Source organism: Falco naumanni, chromosome 6, assembly GCF_017639655.2.
Source record: "Falco naumanni isolate bFalNau1 chromosome 6, bFalNau1.pat, whole genome shotgun sequence".
Lineage (NCBI taxonomy): Eukaryota > Metazoa > Chordata > Aves > Falconiformes > Falconidae > Falco > Falco naumanni.
Genome location: NC_054059.1, coordinates 84,632,834 through 84,649,775, shown reverse-complemented (window position 1 = coordinate 84,649,775; position 16,942 = coordinate 84,632,834). Strand labels below are relative to the sequence as shown.

The 16,942-nt window shown below is 41.8% G+C and overlaps 2 protein-coding genes across 6 annotated transcripts in view; one reads left to right on the top strand and one right to left on the bottom strand.

The window, feature by feature from the left end:
• GREM2 (gremlin 2, DAN family BMP antagonist) overlaps positions 1-3,005 on the top strand; it is a 41,032-nt gene extending 38,027 nt beyond the window's left edge. For all 5 annotated transcript variants that reach the window (XM_040598634.1, XM_040598631.1, XM_040598633.1 and 2 more), the window contains one exon: positions 94-3,005. In XM_040598634.1, the coding sequence (XP_040454568.1) occupies positions 95-601 (507 nt within the window). In that variant the 5' untranslated portion in view covers position 94 and the 3' untranslated portion in view covers positions 602-3,005. The remainder of the gene's footprint in view (positions 1-93) is intronic.
• A 3,156-nt stretch (positions 3,006-6,161) lies between these two features.
• Positions 6,162-16,942, bottom strand: part of FMN2 (formin 2) — a 165,634-nt gene continuing 154,853 nt past the window's right edge. Inside the window, 2 exon segments of the mRNA XM_040599133.1 lie at positions 6,162-8,286; positions 9,722-9,803. Of these exon segments, the coding sequence (XP_040455067.1) occupies positions 8,260-8,286; positions 9,722-9,803 (109 nt within the window). The 3' untranslated portion in view covers positions 6,162-8,259.

Here is a 16,942-nt window from a genome sequence, read left to right as displayed (position 1 = left end):
TCTAAAAGCAGGCGTAGAAGAGTTCACCGCCGTTACAGTTCTGTGGTTTGAAAACGTGTCTCTCCTAACAGCTGCTTGTGTTGCTGTTTGCAGGATGATTTGGAAATTCGCCTTGTCCGTTTTCCTGATGGCAGCGCTGGTTCGAGTCACGGACACGAGGAAAAACCGTCCGGCGGGCGCCATTCCCTCCCCTTACAAGGACAGCAGCAGCAACCACTCGGAGCGGAGGCAGCAGCTGAATAAGGAGGTGCTGGCCTCCAGCCAGGAGGCCTTGGTGGTCACCGAGAGGAAATACCTCAAGAGCGACTGGTGCAAGACGCAGCCCCTGCGGCAGACTGTCAGCGAGGAGGGCTGCATAAGCCGCACCATCATCAACCGCTTTTGCTATGGGCAGTGCAACTCCTTCTACATACCGCGGCACGTGAAGAAGGAGGAGGAGTCCTTCCAGTCCTGCGCGTTCTGCAAGCCACACAAGGTCACCTCTTCCACCGTGCAGCTGGAGTGCCCAGAGCTGGACCCACCCTTCCGACTCAAGAAAATCCAGAAGGTCAAGCAGTGCCGGTGCATGTCTGTGAATCTTAACAACTCGGGCAAACTGTGAGAGCAGGCGTGTGGCTACTGCTTGGTGTTGCCCCCATCAGATTTACTGCTGCCTCCCCTCTCCCACTGAGCAGACTGTCCATTTTGTCACTTTGTTTCTTCTTTTCCTTCTTTTTTTTTTTTTTTTGTCGGTGTTCTGTTGTCTTTCAGGAGGCATCTCTCGAGCAAGGAGAGGCTCCTTGCCGCTTGCCGACTGGAATAACGCTGTTTAATGGGCTGTGTGAGGCACTTCACCATCAAGTTTCATTGTATTTCCAGTGTCATTTGGCGGTTGAATCTGCTGGAGTGGAGCAGGCTGCCAGGAGTTGCGATCGATCCTCTAAGTAACCAGTTGGCTGAAACCAGCATTAAATGTTTCCACTGTGTGGAGTAAAGCCCTCTGCCCTACACTCCAGTCCCCTCCACAAGACGAGGACGCCTTCCCCGTGCTTTGGGCTGGAGCTCACCGCTCCCACTTGGAAGTGCTGGGGCGCTGCCCAGGGCTGGGGGACGCAGATGAGGGACGAGTAACCTGCGAGAAGCAAGCGAGGCTCTCTGACGAGGCTCATCTCCTCAAGACAACTTTAATTGTGCAATGACAAGCGGTTCGGGGCTTCTTGTCTGAAGGCAGATAAGGAGCGAGGGGAAGAGGGCGAGGCGCTGGGTCAGCCACCGTCACCGCGGAGCAGACTGAGGGTGGGTTCTGATGCTGTTGTGGTTAAGAGTATATCCAACACGTGGTCTCTGCAGCAGTGTTTATTTTGTAACCTAGCTATAGTAAACAGCTGTTTAAAGTATTATAGACCTAGCCATGTATATTTTTCTTGTGGCAGAATGTGCCGGAGATTAAAATACGTTGAGTAAGAGACTCGGTTGCTAGGTCAGCTGCCTGGCTTAAAATGGACATGGTTTAACTGGGCTTTCGGTAGGTTTTTGTGTGTTAGATGTGTGTGTGTGTTTCTTACTCCAGGAAAGACAACACCCATGTATGACCTTATATTTATGCCTGCTCAGACCAGGGTAGGTGGGAGGGTAGTGGGAGAGGAGCTGAGAACACTTAAGGGAACAATGTTTCCCTTAAGGTATAAAAGCCCTGTCGCACAAAGGATAAAATTTGGTCATGGCTGGACTGAATACAAAAGCTACATCAGTGTCATCAGGTTTTGGGAGTGGTGTCTCTCCCATGATTGGAAACCACGTTAATGTGTTAGTGTTAAAGGACAAGCCCATCAGTCAGTGCCGCTGGAATGGGTCACAGCTGTAGGAGCAGGGAGAGAGTAAGTGGTAATTGCTACAGTACTGGTGGTCCGCGCGGGTTTTGAGTTCTACGTAATCAGTGTCGGTGAACACTTGCAGTTCATTTAAAATCATACTGTGTTGTTATTCAGTTGATGGAGTTTAGCATGTCCTGTATAATCTGTTTGTTACAGATCAGAACTGTATTAGTCCCAGCTGCATTAAAACCCCATGTCTCAAAACAAACCAGCCCCTTCCCCCCAACCCGGAGCCCATGCGTGCTCAATTGTCTGAAGCTTACAAATTAAAAATGACACGCCGACTCCCTGATGCATGTCTCGCAGTTCAGCATCTGCATCTCGTGAAACCAGCTTGCGGTGGGAGCCCTTCCCCACCAGCCTCTTCACATGCAGCCGCTTCAACGGGTTAACGTGCCTGGCCCCTGCTGCCAGCCAGGGGTTCAGTGCCACAGGTCGCTGTTCTGTGCGACAGCCGGCTCTAAGAGGCTTTTGGGACTGAGCTCCACCAGAGCTCGCCAAGCGGTTTACGGGGCTCGGGGTGGGCAGGGTGAGGTTGGTCAGGTCTGTTAGCCTGATTACGTGAACGGCTGTGGCTTTGCTGCTGTGCTCTTTCAGCGTGTCAGCAGGGCACGGGGAGGTTCCTCGCACGGGGATTGCTTTATCAGCGCTCGCTGCTGCCCTGCCAGCATCGTGCCAGCCACCAGGCCAGCACCGGTCAGGCCAAGCTCGAGCACTGGTGTAGCTGCGGGGAGCTGGGCGGGGGGGTAAGGCGGCAATAACTACAGTCAAAGACTCCTGGGATCTCAGTCTCCACTTGAAAGAAATGAATGGGAAGTCTGGCATTTTGGACTAGAGAACGAAAAGCACCCTAATAACTTCAGTTAAAAAAAAAAAAAAAAAAAAAAGTGCAAGAATCTTTATGTTTAAGCTATGCCCTGCCTGGGTTTTTCACCAGTTTGCAATATGAATATGCTGCAGCTTAAAGCTCCTTCTAGGAGCTGTGTTTATGTAAAAACTGAGTTGAGCTTGTAATGGTTAAAACTGTATTTAATTCTTGTTTTATAAATGAAAACAAAAATGAAGAAATGCTTTAAGTATAATGTAATTATTTTATAGGTCTACTATTAAATTATAGATTAAATAATAAAGCTACTCTAGGGTTATATGGCATCCAGGTTTCCCGGCTTTGCTTCAACACCTTGTGTCCAGCTGCTCTCTCGTCAGTATATTCTCTGGCTTCCTTTTGACCCTACCAGATACAGGCTCACCTTGACAGCTTGGGAAGACCTAGCTACTTCTTCCCTTGTCCCCCACCCCCTCAAAAGTACCTGCAGGGCAAGAGGGAAGCATGAATTGCACTAATCCTAGATCCTGGAGTCGATTCTGCATGCACAAATCTTTTTGGTGAACTGACAGGAAGGCAACCAAAGCTCCACCACTGGCTGAACTGCTGGCATCATTTGCGGTAAGAGAAGTAACTATTACCCTGACCAAAGTGGTTTTGCTTAAAAGATAGCGAGATCCTTATGTAACAGGCACCAAACTACTCAGGGAAGGGAAGGGAAAAAAAAAAAAAAAATGAAGTATATCTTAAGATACAGGAGAATTTTATTGATGGCTGTCAGCTCTTGCATGAATACAGTGTATGTCTGTCCAAAGGTAGGATAGTGTTCTGTGTTCCACCCCCCCCCCCCCCCCTTTTTTTTTTTTTCTTTCCTACCCAGATAAAAAATATTTGCAAAATAATCTTGAAGAAAAGCTTCAGTGAGGAAAGGGAGTTCTCACACTAAGGAACGAGCCTCCACATGACTAGAAGAGATGCCTGTCACGGGTCTTGAAAGCAGCAGGAGCACCTAGCGCACAAGGAGCAGGGGAAGGCTATTGTCCTTTATGGCACTATGACACCGGCATGAACCCTTTGCTGTCTCCTTCCCCATCTCTTGCCCGAATCCTCTCAGGGTTCAGGAATTTCATGGATTTAAGGACTTTTTTTTTTTTTTTTCTTCTCTTTTTTTCTTTTTCTTTTTTTTTTTTCTCCTTTCTTGTAGTAGCTTTTAAATCCAAGAATTAATATTTCGCTGTGCTTTAGCTACCTGCGTGTGGTCAGGGCCCTCTGCTCAGAACTTGCAGGTGCCTCTACCAGTCGGCTCAAAAGGAGCTCAGGCAGCCATCTCCTCCCATACCCCTCTCTTGTTTCCACCTGCCTCTTTGCCATGCTCCTGCTTCGCCAGTGGCTTCATTGCCCAGCACCCATGTGCATCTCCACTGTTGGTGGTGCAGCCCAGAGCCCATGTCCAGCTCACCCAGCCCCTTATTGCCCACCTGCTGACCCGCCATACCGCAGGCGTACGCTGCCATCCAAAACACTCCCACTCGCGGAAATGATCCAAGAGCAAGGCAAGTCTCCTGAGGTAGATGAAAAAAAGCTTTAAATCAGCTAGATTCAGTATTGCTTAGTGATGCTGTGGGACAGGGGAAGGAGGGGGACAGTGAATGTCAAGCTCTGCCACCCCATGGTAGTGTCACCCTGGCAGGGCTCCAGTTTGGGGTTGAGTGACAAGTTGGACCTGCAGCTGGGTATAAATGAGAAAAAAGTGCTGACGCTGTAAAGATCCTTTATCTTCAGAAAGATGCCTTTTCTTTGAGGCAATGGACTTGCTCTTGGATCCCTTTAAAGTTGGATGGACATCGGGTACAGCGCAGGTACCAATGGGTCTGTCATAAGCAAGGTAATGGCTTGAAAAACCTATTCTGTGATGTGAATCCCATTTGATTGGTGAGTGGCAGGCCTGAATGGTGTGAGACATGGTTTTCTGTCTTCTCTTTTTGCTGACTTGATCACACAATCTTCAGAAAAACTCAGCTCCATGAGTTTTCACTTATTCTGTCCGCAGCGGTTTAAAATAGACGTAACTTAAGTAATTGATATAATGGGGTTGGCACAAACTTGGCTTTTGCTTGTTAAGCTAGAGTATGCAATGAAATAATTGCAATGCAAAGACTTGCTATATCTTCTCTCAATGAAATTAGCAACTGTTTCCAACATTTTTAGCTGAAAAATTGGGCAAGAAAAATATCAGTCTAGAAGATGTCACTAATTGTATTCCCACTGCCGCTGCTGGTTAATATTTAACTAAGTTTTGGAAGTGCTTCGGGATGATGAAAGGTGCTACAAAAAAAGCTGAGCACTATTGCATGGTGACACGTGCAAAGTACCATGCTTCTGAAAGGCATTAATTTGCAAGCAAAACAGCATGGATCTTCTTAGTTCCTCTTAAAAAAACCCAGGCATTCTCAGTAAGTCACATCTGCTGCTCAGGTACGAAAGTCAGTATCTAGCTGCTGCATTGAAGTAACGGTGAGTGATCAGCAAAGGCTCAGAATTCTGTCCACGAGAACTCTCGTAGGACAACAGCCAACCCAAAGCGTGGTATGCTTGATGTTTCAGGAAATGGGGAGAGAGGGGATCAGTGGGATGTTCAACCTCTTTAACACACACACACAAACAAACAAAAGAACATTAGTCCAGAATGCTGTAAAAAGCTGAACGTACCACTGAAAAAAAGGGCAGTGGTGAAACTTAGGCTGGGAATCCCCCCTGGGAGTGTTGTGGATCCACTTTGGTGCTGCACATAGTGGGCTACTTTACTTTGAATGTGTGTTTGAAAACAGGCTGGAGAGAAAGCTACATAAAAGACATGTTCAAAGAGGAAAATCTGTGCAGCAGCTTGTATCTTAAGATCATAACATGGTACCACCAGCTGCGGTCAGCCTTTGACACTGTTCTTCAGAGAGGTTTGCAAATGACTTCCAGCATCCACGCTGCAGATCCGGTGAAAAGGGTAGGGATGTACGTATGTGACAGTCCTACCAGGTTGCTAGATAACACTTTAATGATATAAAATATACGTATAAAGACATTATAATATGCAGATAATACTTTTTTTATGCGTGTTTTTGTCCTAATAGCAATTTCTGGAGACTTACGTAGGCATTGTGAGTAGGCACAGGTTACAAGCCTGAGCCAGGTACAATACTGGAAGGCGTGCACAAGCCACAGACCCGAGCGAGCGACAGCAGGGTGGGTAAAGGACTCTGAAGCTCCTCGCTACCACCACCTGGGGAAAAGGTAATACATCCACATAACTGGGAATTACTGTCACTGTGCTTCCAAAAGGCAAGGAAAGAGAAGCCCCGTTTCCACCCATCTGTTCACAAAGTTTTTATCCTTGGTCACGGGAGCCTGAATGGGACAAGGTGGTTAGGGAGCAAACGGTTGCTAGCAAACTGCAGCATAGCCTGACAGTGAAGAGAGAAAACAGTTACTTCATTATTATTCCTTTTATTTTCATATAAATTAACATTCTAAAAAAATTGAAATAGAAACACTAAATACAGTATTGCACATAGTGATCTTTGTTAGATGATCTATTATTTCATTTAGTATAGTAATATACATACTGTAGGTACTGAAGGGAACAGGAAGGCTACAAATGAAAACATGCTACTGTATCCTTGCACTTAGGAGCAATGTTAAGAGGAAAAGACTATTGTTTACATAAATACAAACATGGATTTGAATCAGTGCCATTAAAATAGCTTCATTTTTTAAAGTTTTTTCCATAAGTTAGATGTACCAGCTAATAATCTCTCCTTTTCACTTTCCCAAATAGTAATGTTACTCCCGTCAACACAAAATTTTAGAACTCCATTCTCAGTAACTTATATCCCTGCCAGAAATTATTACAAGTAGAGATTTTCACATAGGTTTGTCAGCAACAGGAGACTTGCTTTTCACATAGTGAAAAAACCCATCTTTTCTAGTGCTTGGTGTATCTGAAGAATAACAGATTCCTGAGGTCATATTTTGCACTTCCATTTATGACACCCTGTAGGGTACATTAGCCTCTGGACAGCTAGGAATGTCTCTTGATGTGCTAGATTAGACAGGGAATAACGCAACCCAGCAGGTTAGAGCTCGTTTGCCTCATCCCAGTATCTTTCAGGCTCCAAGACTCTAAGCATGTGCATCCAATTCAGTCACACACACAGCCTGCCTTCAGGAAAAGTGCGCTTTGAAAGAAAAATGTTATCAATCGGGCTGATTGGTTTGGGGCTCTTCAATTAGGACTGGGGGAAGGGGCTGTTATTGGTTGAGCAGATCAAAACTGATAGAATTAATTCTGGATTGCAAATAGGAATTAAGCATGTGGTCTAAAATGGAAGCCCTAAGTCATAGGTTTCAATCATTAACCTCCTAGTCAGGGACACTGAAAGCCCGGAGGAAAAGTCTGCAATTCTGTTAAGTGTGAACTTGATGCCAATTAGTTGGTAGGCTCTGGTCTGTCACTAGAACTGGCTACTGTTTTCTGTAAATGGCAATCCCCATGTGCATCTTTTAATGGCTCTCTAAAGGAGTTTTAAATTAAATGTAAAGCTAATTCCAAAAGGGAAGTCATGTACATGTGGCCAAAAGCCTGTCTGATTTAAGTGATCAGCAGTTAAAACTATACTATACCTTTTAAAGTTCATGTAAAAGTATTAGCTGCTTCATATATTAACAAACTATAATAGCCAAATCTCTCTCATACTCTATCATACTTCTGTGCTTTTCTGTATTTTCCTGATTTTCACTTACTCTTTTTTGGTTGGTTTTTTTTGTGGTTTTTTGTTTTTTTGTTTTTTTGTTTTTTTTTTTAATGCTGGATTTCTGACCCCCATACCACCTGGCATTCACTGTCTGGCAAAAGATGAAGTAAAAGTATGCTGCCTTATCGATTTTAAAGATAGTTACAGTAAACATCTTGTTCCACAAATATTTAGTCATGGAGGGCAACCAAACAAGTTGGGAAAGCATTGATTATACTGTATAAACAGCACTTAACGATTCAAAATACGAACTACAAATGCCAACATGAAACGGATACAAACAATTCACTAGGAGTAACATTTCTTTCCCTAATCTAAGTGCAGTGCCATGAAGTATTTGTGTTAGACAGATGTTGCCAGTAGGAATGGAAATGTTTTACTGTATCGAGTAGCATTCTTATGAAGTTCAACTTAATGCAATTTGCTGCATGTTCAGAACTGATGCAGATGCCGCTGTTTATGCATGCTGACTTGGCCTATTTGTAATATACCGTACGCTTCACAAAATACCGTTTGGAGTGGCAAAGGGGACGCAGAGTACAGGGTAGGTGTTTCAAGTCCATACCTAGTCTATTGCTGGGCACTCCATTAAAGTGATTACATTCATGAATGAATGTACCATAACACATCAATTGGTGGAAAACTCTAGAGAACAAAAAGCGAATTTAAAAAGGTCGAGAAAGCAAATGATCAGGATGATGCAGTTTCCTTCCTCCTCACTCCCCACCCACAGGCGTGTTGAGTTTTGGTAACAATGGCTTTTGCTTTTCTTCTCTCAGATTTTCATACTTATCTTTGCTTTCTGAAAAATAAAATGAGTAAAAGAAAGCAGAAAATTGAGTAAATATTAAACCCCCTCACAGAAATATGAAAAGCACAGAAAGACGTAGGCTAACGCTCAGTTCTACTTACTGCAGAACTGACTTCAGAAATACATTTCCTTTGAAGCTTGAACTGAAATAGACTGCAGCTACAAAATGCTTTTGAAGTAGTTTTGTTCACTTTCCTTTTCACTCTATCAAATTTTCAGTAACACTGAAAGTCCCAGTTTCAGTGCAACTAATAATGAAAATGACACAGGAACAATTAAACCTATGGTGGTTCTCTAAAAAAGAAAAAAAATTACAAAAATCCATCACTGTCTTTACATTTGGCAAGATATAGGTGAGATGGAGAAATTCAAATCAGTGTTAGTTGGGTGTGGGGTTTTTTTTGTTTGTTTGTTTTTTAAATAACATCTTGCTCTGGTTTAAAATAAAATCGATAAAATAAAACCTACTTTATCATTCCTAACCAAGCCGTTACTCCATTTACATTTCTTATGGCACTAATCACAGCCAGCTCTCCCTAAATATTCAGAATAGGAAACAATAAATGCAATGCTATTTTGTCCTGTGTCAGATTATACTAGTTAGAATATAGTAAATTACCACTTGCTTCATTTCAAGGGTGTGTCACAGTAACGTAGCTGTGACTACAAAGCACAAAAGAATTAAATCATGGCTGGTGGGGGGCGGACAGGGACATGGACACATGAAAAATATCTTCTGTTATAGTATTTTACAAATAGAATCGATGGGTAATTTCCACATGTATAATTTAAATGTGAGCTGCCAGACTAATTTTTCACTAGAGGAGTGTTTATTTTCTGTAAAATCAGTCATGATCCTAGCAATGCTTAGACAATTATAGTGGAAAAGTTTCACTGAATGACAAGGATTACTCCTCTACTATCACTGAAGTTATTTAGCGGTTTTCAGAAGAATGGCAAGTATTATCTTTTTCTAGGGTTTCTATTCCAAACAAATCCAGATCAGTGCAACAGGAGCCATTAGTATTGGGTACAAGGATCCAACCTGAAAGATGTCTACCTATCACAATTCTTCCTTACATTTTGTAACTGTAGAAAAGAGAGCGGAAACAGACTGAATAAACTTGAAGACTGGAAACGCCTTTCTGCCTTCTAGGTGCATCCCACAGGAAAACTGGGATGCAGGGAGTTTGGTAGGGTGGGCAGTCATATGCTGCTGTTGCTTGTGCTACATCTGTTTTGTCGAGCAATATTTATAGGCAGCATTCAAGTTTGTTCATCTAACACTTTTTGTGGAAATGTTCAACATTCACAATAAAACAGAGCGAAAACCTAGATCAATAATAACATATCTATAAAGTGCAAAGAGAAAAGAAAAGGTAGAATGAGTGATGGGAACAGAAATATTGCTACAATTTTTACTTACAATTCCAGAGTCATGTTTTGGTCTTATATTATATAGCGACTTCCCCTTTTTCTGCCTGCAGACCTCCTCTGCTTCTTTAACTCTGAAGAGACAAAATTTATAAATATACCTTTAGGCCAAAGCCATTTCCAAAGCGCAGTATATAACTTAGAAATTTAGGCCTGAGGAAACAACATGGATAACATTCTTCCCCATATTTTCCTTAGCATGCTCCACAAAATAGCACTTGCTCCGTGTGGCTGGTGTGCCGTGCTGTCAGACTCCGGCACTTACAAGGACAGGCATCATCAATGGTATCATCAATTCTAGTTACAAAAGCAATCAGGACTTGCTGTAGATGAAGATTCAGATGTATCAGGATTTAAAATACACTGGACTACATGAAATGTACCTTCCCAAGCACTCATACCTAGTGCTGCTAAGAAAGTTCCTTTTCTTTTTATGACTGTTTAAAAAAAAAAAAATAAAAATCATTCTTAATCTGTTCCTGACCTCAGTACTTCAGCCACGGTTTGAACAAACTGTCTCACCAACCTTCTCTTTCACCCCATTTTGTTTGCATTTAAAATGGCAAAATAGATTAACCTAGATTTCCAGTCTTCACACTCTAACTTAAAATAAAAAAGGAAGATTACCATGGAACGTGATGTTACCAAGTGACATGTTGCATGTCACTGCACCCATGTCTCTACCCGAAGCTGAGGGTGAGCAGCAAGGCTTGCGTGACCGCTCGGGGTGAACCCACTGGGGCTGCTTGTGTGTAAAGGGAGGAAGAGGTTCCAAAAGTGAGGGTCCACTTCTTAGGGCTTCCTGACTTGGCCAGCAGGGCCAAATCAGCGCCTTGTGAAATGCCACCAAATACCACGTTTTCAGCGCCATAAATGTCCTTTTTATCACACAGGTAGGGAGCAAACTGTGAAAGGCAGAGGGCTATACTGACTGGGAGCCTGCCAGAAGCAGTCTGCTGGGCTCAATGACACACTGTAAAATGTTTCTTTACCATTTTTACTTGTTTTGTAGATCAACCTTACAAACACACATGGTTGAAACACTGATAATACACATTTAAGTTATGAATTTTCTGAGCTTCAAAGGCTTACATAAAACCTTTGTATATTATGGCATTAAATGGTGTGAGAGGTGTAATTTTTTTTAACGAGATATAAGAATATAATTTATAAATAAGAAAGCAGAAAATAAAAAATGTAAATCCCATGTTGGCTTGCTCTTGCCAACAATATAGACTTCAGATGGCACTTACTCTGCCTTTTCATCATTATCCAACAGTGAAAAAAAAGAAACAACAGTAAAATGATATTGAAGAAATGATATATCCTTGGCTGGTTCCTTGCAGTTCATCTCCAGACCACTTGCACGTCTGCTATTTCACTGAGGCTACACAGGGCAATGTGAGAATCAGACTTCGTGTTACTATTATTTTAAAATATTTTTTTGTGTGTGTGGTAAGGGCCAGATTTTGAAAATAAGACTCCAGCTGGGTCTGCTAAGCACATTAAAAAAAAATCGCCTTCACATTCATCTTTCCTTTATCCAGCTTCACCAGACACACCTCATTCTTTTCATAAGTTTCAAATTTATACTTTCAAAAATTAATTTAAACGTCCATTCTTTTCCAGCACTTCCAACAAGCTGCTCTCTTCATTTGATGGCCTTATATTTTATTAACGTAGGAGGACATTTACGTGCACAGGTGGGGGGTGAAAAGGCTTTGAAACCTATTCTTTTCAAGCTGTAACACTTTCTGTCTGACTGCAAATCAGATAGATTGCCGCGCCATAATATAGAACAAAAATGTCACACAGCCAATTCACCTTTAAAACATATTTAAATAGATTCAGTAAAAGTGGCAGCCAAAACGTGGTGATAGCTTTAAATAGAAGCTTATGGGAGCAATACAGAATGCAGTACAATTCAAAGACATTTTCCTTTTCCTAAAACACCACCTTTTCTTCTGCTTTGTGTCTACTTACATCTGAAGGAAGAAAAGTATCTGTGACATTGATCTTCCCGCGGTCTTTTCCAAAGTCAGACACATTCCAGCCCATCAAAAGCCACTTTTACAAAGTCAGATATAAAATAGCTTGTCTATCCTACAATTTCCTTTTTTTCCAAATACAACTATAGCTGGCTCCCTTCACTGGTAGGCATAATTTAAATAAAAAAAAGAAATGTTACTTGGAAGCAAATTAGTATCAAAATCCTGAGGACTCTACAAGTACTGTTGAGGTTATCCAAATGACTTTTATAGAAGCGATGTAATATATGCAGGTATTCTGACTACTCATCATGCAAATGACAGCATATGTAACATACAAAAATATTTACCAAACCAGTTCACACAGGTCCAGATGTTATTCTCAGGAAATGTCAGGGAATCTTTAGTTCCAGTCTTTGTCCCATCTAAATACCTCCCCCTTCCAGGATAGATTACCCACTGCTTGCCTAACATACCAGGCCATGAGACAGCTCAGCTCTCTGTGGGACTCACGTTAATTCAAAACAAAAATCCTCCTACAGGACGGCACCGTTGGTGAGGCAGCAATAGGGCTTGTTTTCTGAAAAGCAGGCCCCGTTGAGTGTCACTGCCAGCGTCACATCCCCCAGGGTTCTGCTTCTGGTAGAGACATAGCTGTTTGGAGAAAGGCTGTCTCCGCTCCAACCAGCAACGTGCTGATACCAACGCCACTCCGTGAGGAGGTCAGAACTTCTGTGTCCCTTTGATTGTGCTTGAAAAAGCGATCCGCAGCCTGCAGGCTGCTCAGTGACAACCTCGGGCTTGTGCTACCCATTTTTCTGGGATTATGTAAGAGGTTCTGGTCTCACTAGCATGGTTGCGGTCCTCAAGTTTCTGGGAGCTTTTGTGAAATTCCTTGGAGTTTGAGCCTATTTATTCATACCGACGGGAATGCAGAAGATGAGAAGTATTACTCCCTAATGCACTTAAGACGAAGCCGAGAGCTAGCAGCCGCTCAGTTCCAGTTCCAACCATATCACTGACTCACTGTGTGGGTTTGGGACAGCTCGTTGTCTCTTGGCCCCCATCCTGCTCTCTGTGCAGGAAGATTCAAGATGTTGGATAGAGCCTCACTGAAGCAGATATGACCTATATGTGTGCTTCTTCAGCAAAAAATGTCCTTAGAAATATAAAGATAGCATGCAACAGGCTCGTTGTTAGGAGGCTTGGTTTATGACCGTGTTAAAACTGGAAGCACAGAGAACTGCATAAATCTAAAGCTCTTACAAATCTACAGCTCTTATCTATGAAAGAAAAGTTGCCAGACTGGTGAAATATAGAGACAAAGGCAATCATTGGCTTTCCCCAGTGCTAAATCATAAACCAGCAGAAGAGGTATCAATTTCTACAGTGCGCAAGTGTGTTTTCTGAAGACAGATCATTCAACTAAATTAGGATTTCAATAAACATAAAATTAAAATAACCTAATCCTACTGGAAGAGCCAAAGGGTATGTTTTGATATGAACATCAGTACTATTTAAACTACAAGGTCTAGAAAAGCAGATAAAAGGTTACCTTTGAAGGAAGGGCAATAGTTTTAATTCAGTCTTAAAATAACTTAATTGCCACTGGTAATTTTTTGACAAATTCTTTGGGTTTTCTCCACTGGCCCTGAATGAGTCTTCATCTTCCCATCCATGAAACTAGAAAGATTTTGGCAAAATCACCTTGGTTCTGTCAACTCATGCCTAGTCATATACTCACAGAGACAAATTCCTCCATACATTCCTCCATACATTTCTCTTGCTCAGGCTTTTCCTGCAGTACTTCCCACCAACTTCAGTGAGACCCTGATCACTGTGGAGGCGCAAGATACTACCCTGAGACCAAAAGGTGCAAAAATTGTATGAACGCTAGTGGTTGTATCGGGAAGACTGGGTTAACTATTCAGCTGTGGTGAGTTCTTAGAGCTCCATGAAGAAATTAATGGATCTAATTCAATACTGGGAGGAAGGAAGAGGATGTTTGGAGAAAACAAGACAAGGGCTATGAATCTGTGAGCCTCCCAACAGTTACAAAAAAAGTTCCTAGCAAAGGAGTAGGGATTCAGTTGTCAGGTCCTATGTAGAAAGATAGGATGCCACCAGGGAGGCTGTGGAAAAAGAGTCTGAGGAAGGTGGGTATTCCTCACCTCCTGAGAATTATGACCCTTAGGCAAAGGCAGGCATGTGTATGGATTGATTTCTCAAGATCTGTTTTCACTTAAACTATTTAATTTCTATGCTAATACTTTCTGTTATAGAGGCTCTTCAGCCCCTTTATAGAGCCATTACTCTCAAGTACAACCAAATACTCAGAAGCAGGACACATGCTCAAGGCATGATCTCAGAATGGTTAGGATGGAGGTGACAAGGGACATGGTGTGCTCTTGATGAAGCCAGGTGGTACAGTTAACTTGGTAAGTGTGATGGGAAAAATTTGCAGGCTTACACTGTGGTAAGCTTCTTTGCTAGACTGATGCTCAAACTATCTGACTTCACACTTTTCAAGTGCTTCTCAAACTCTCTTTCAGTAAACTGACTTTGTTCTTTTGCTATCAACCCCTGTCTCATCTCATATCAGTTCTTGAAGTGAGCGTATCATTTTGATAGAAAAGATAACATCAACAGCATTACCTTTAGCAATTTTTGCCTCTTACTACCTTTCCCAAGTAATTTCTTGATTTTGGCTCAATGAGAACATAATCCTACAAAAAATAGTCTCAGCCTAGAGAAGCAAAAAGTTGCTTAACTCTTACTGTAGTAATCTGAAGAGCAGAGGTATTAACAGTAGTGGACCAAACATCAGGCCCAGAGCAGATTTTATAAACACTTATTAAGAGTGTTCAGACAAAAATGAACTAAAGAGACAAACTTACCTCCTTAAATATTAAATTTAGCTAAAGCATTGCCTGAATTTTTTCAGAAAGAATATACTTTGAAACTGCCCCAACAATAAGAAAACATGTAGGGAACCTAAAACAGTGGGCAATCCATGGATCAGCTATAAAAAGAAATACTCTACAAGTGAATGAACAGCAGGTCACTTACAGAGCCCAAGAATTAAGGTCTAGAAATTTGCTACTTAAGATTCAGAGAGTCTACTAATTTTCACCCATAACAAAGGAGGTAGTTTCTTATCTCCATCATAATAAAAACTCTTCTCCAGCCCTTTCACCTCCTCTACCTCATATTTATTGTTTGACAAACATATACAAGCTATGCTTAAGTTGAAAGACAGTCCATAAGATGAATAAGCAAGTTACAGTTTGGCTCACACACAGGAAAAAGAAAGCAGCCATCCTTACAAATCCGAAGGACAGAGAATCTTTATCTACCTTCCAGACCAGAAGCCAACCTGGACACAACCTTATCAAGGCTTAGAGACTTTCTGTCATCATTCAATCCACTCAGGGGGGAGCCACTTCCCTGCCACTAAAGATTAATAATTTTGTCTGAAGTATCTGTGGCAGACAGATTCATTTCCTACCGGCTCCATCTAGGCTTGCTAGCCTTGCGCTTCACTCGCGAGCACTACGACATGACAAATGTAAGCACGGTGAGGCGGCTGGAAGGTTATATGCCTTAGGTACTAAAGCTGCTCACAAAAACTTCCACAGTAAACTCCTAGATATTACTTTTACAGTGTGACAGTATAGTTCATGCAACCCAAAAGATAATTTTCTGCAGTGATTCTGTATTTTTAACATAAAACAAAGCTGAGGTCAATACTCCGTATACTACTAAGTGCTTGTTGTCAGATAAATAAAAGGGGTGTTGCCAAAATATTTTATGTAGGGCTCATATGTGTCTGGGTTGGAGATAACTTGTGTATACTGATAATAGTACCTTTACAAATCAAAACAAATAGAAAAAACCTCAGCAAAAATAGCAAGTGCCAGACACCTTTAAGACTTCAAAAGCAGAAAGCTTTAAAACTCCTGCTTTGAAAATTCTTCTAGAACCATGTGGCTATGTTTTATTCTTTAACCCAGTTACTGAAATATTGAAATGATTTTTTGCTAAAGAGTTTCTCTTTAGTGAAAAAAACAGAACGGAAAATTGCAATTCCCAACATAAAAGTAGAGCAAAAAATGTAGAGCTTATCCCGCCAATAGGGTTAAAGCGATGACACAGATATGATTCAGCAACTGACTGCAAAGACTTTATACAGATAAGAAGCACATTGTAACGTACTTGGTTCCGTCAAGCTGACTGATGAAACCTAACCTTTGCTAACCAACAAAGAGATTAGGTATTAGACTATCTTGACATCCCTGCCAGCTCCTTGCATGGTTGTTTCAAGGCCTACAAGGCAGACAATGGCTGGCTGAAAGACACAGAAATTAATCATACCTTGGCTCGGAGGACCAAGGACAAATAGATTAAAATGTTTTAATCTGGCCACTTATAACACAGAGACTGATCTGCAGCAGAACCCTGAATAAGATCCCTCCTATGTCAACAGTTTAGAGCAGACTTTGGGGAATGTATTTTAGATTTTCTTCCATGTGCATCCTGTCAAATGGGCCTAAAATAAGGCTTTGAGGCCAATTGAAATCAAAGCCGACTGAAATGAAAACGAGACCTTCCCATTTGCAGAGTCCTACTGTAATCCACAACACACTTCAAAATATTCTGAAAGAATTCCAGTTCAGAAGTATTTGGTTCTATCTGACAATTATATTCTTGGTGATCTAGGGATTCTGCTCTTATCTGCGTGGAGATATGCAGATGTGCCCAAGGACAAAAAAGGATGTTGTGCTTAAATGTTCTAAAGATTATAACTTTAGCATTAAAGAAAATTTCACCTTGAAAATGTAAAAAAATGAAACTGTTACGGATGGCTATGGTTCTAATAAGATGCAAACGTGCATAAGCCACTTAAACCCACTTCCTGACTTCTGCCATCAAATTCATATTTCTTTTTCTCATCAAAGTGGCCAGTATTTCAGACTATACCTGGCTACCTTCAGGCAAAATAGAAATCACTTTCCTACAGACCACATATGAAAATTGAGGTTCCTCAAAGAAAAGATAGTCATCACCTTCCATTGTTTTCCTTGGAACTGAAGCCAGGTTGCTCTCAAAGAAGCTGGCTGCATTCTGGGCTATTTGGTTAGGAAATTCAACAGGAAATGATAAGGGACGGGAACAAGACTGGAGGTGAGGTAAAACTAGTAACATAAGCAGCAAGCAAAAGAAAG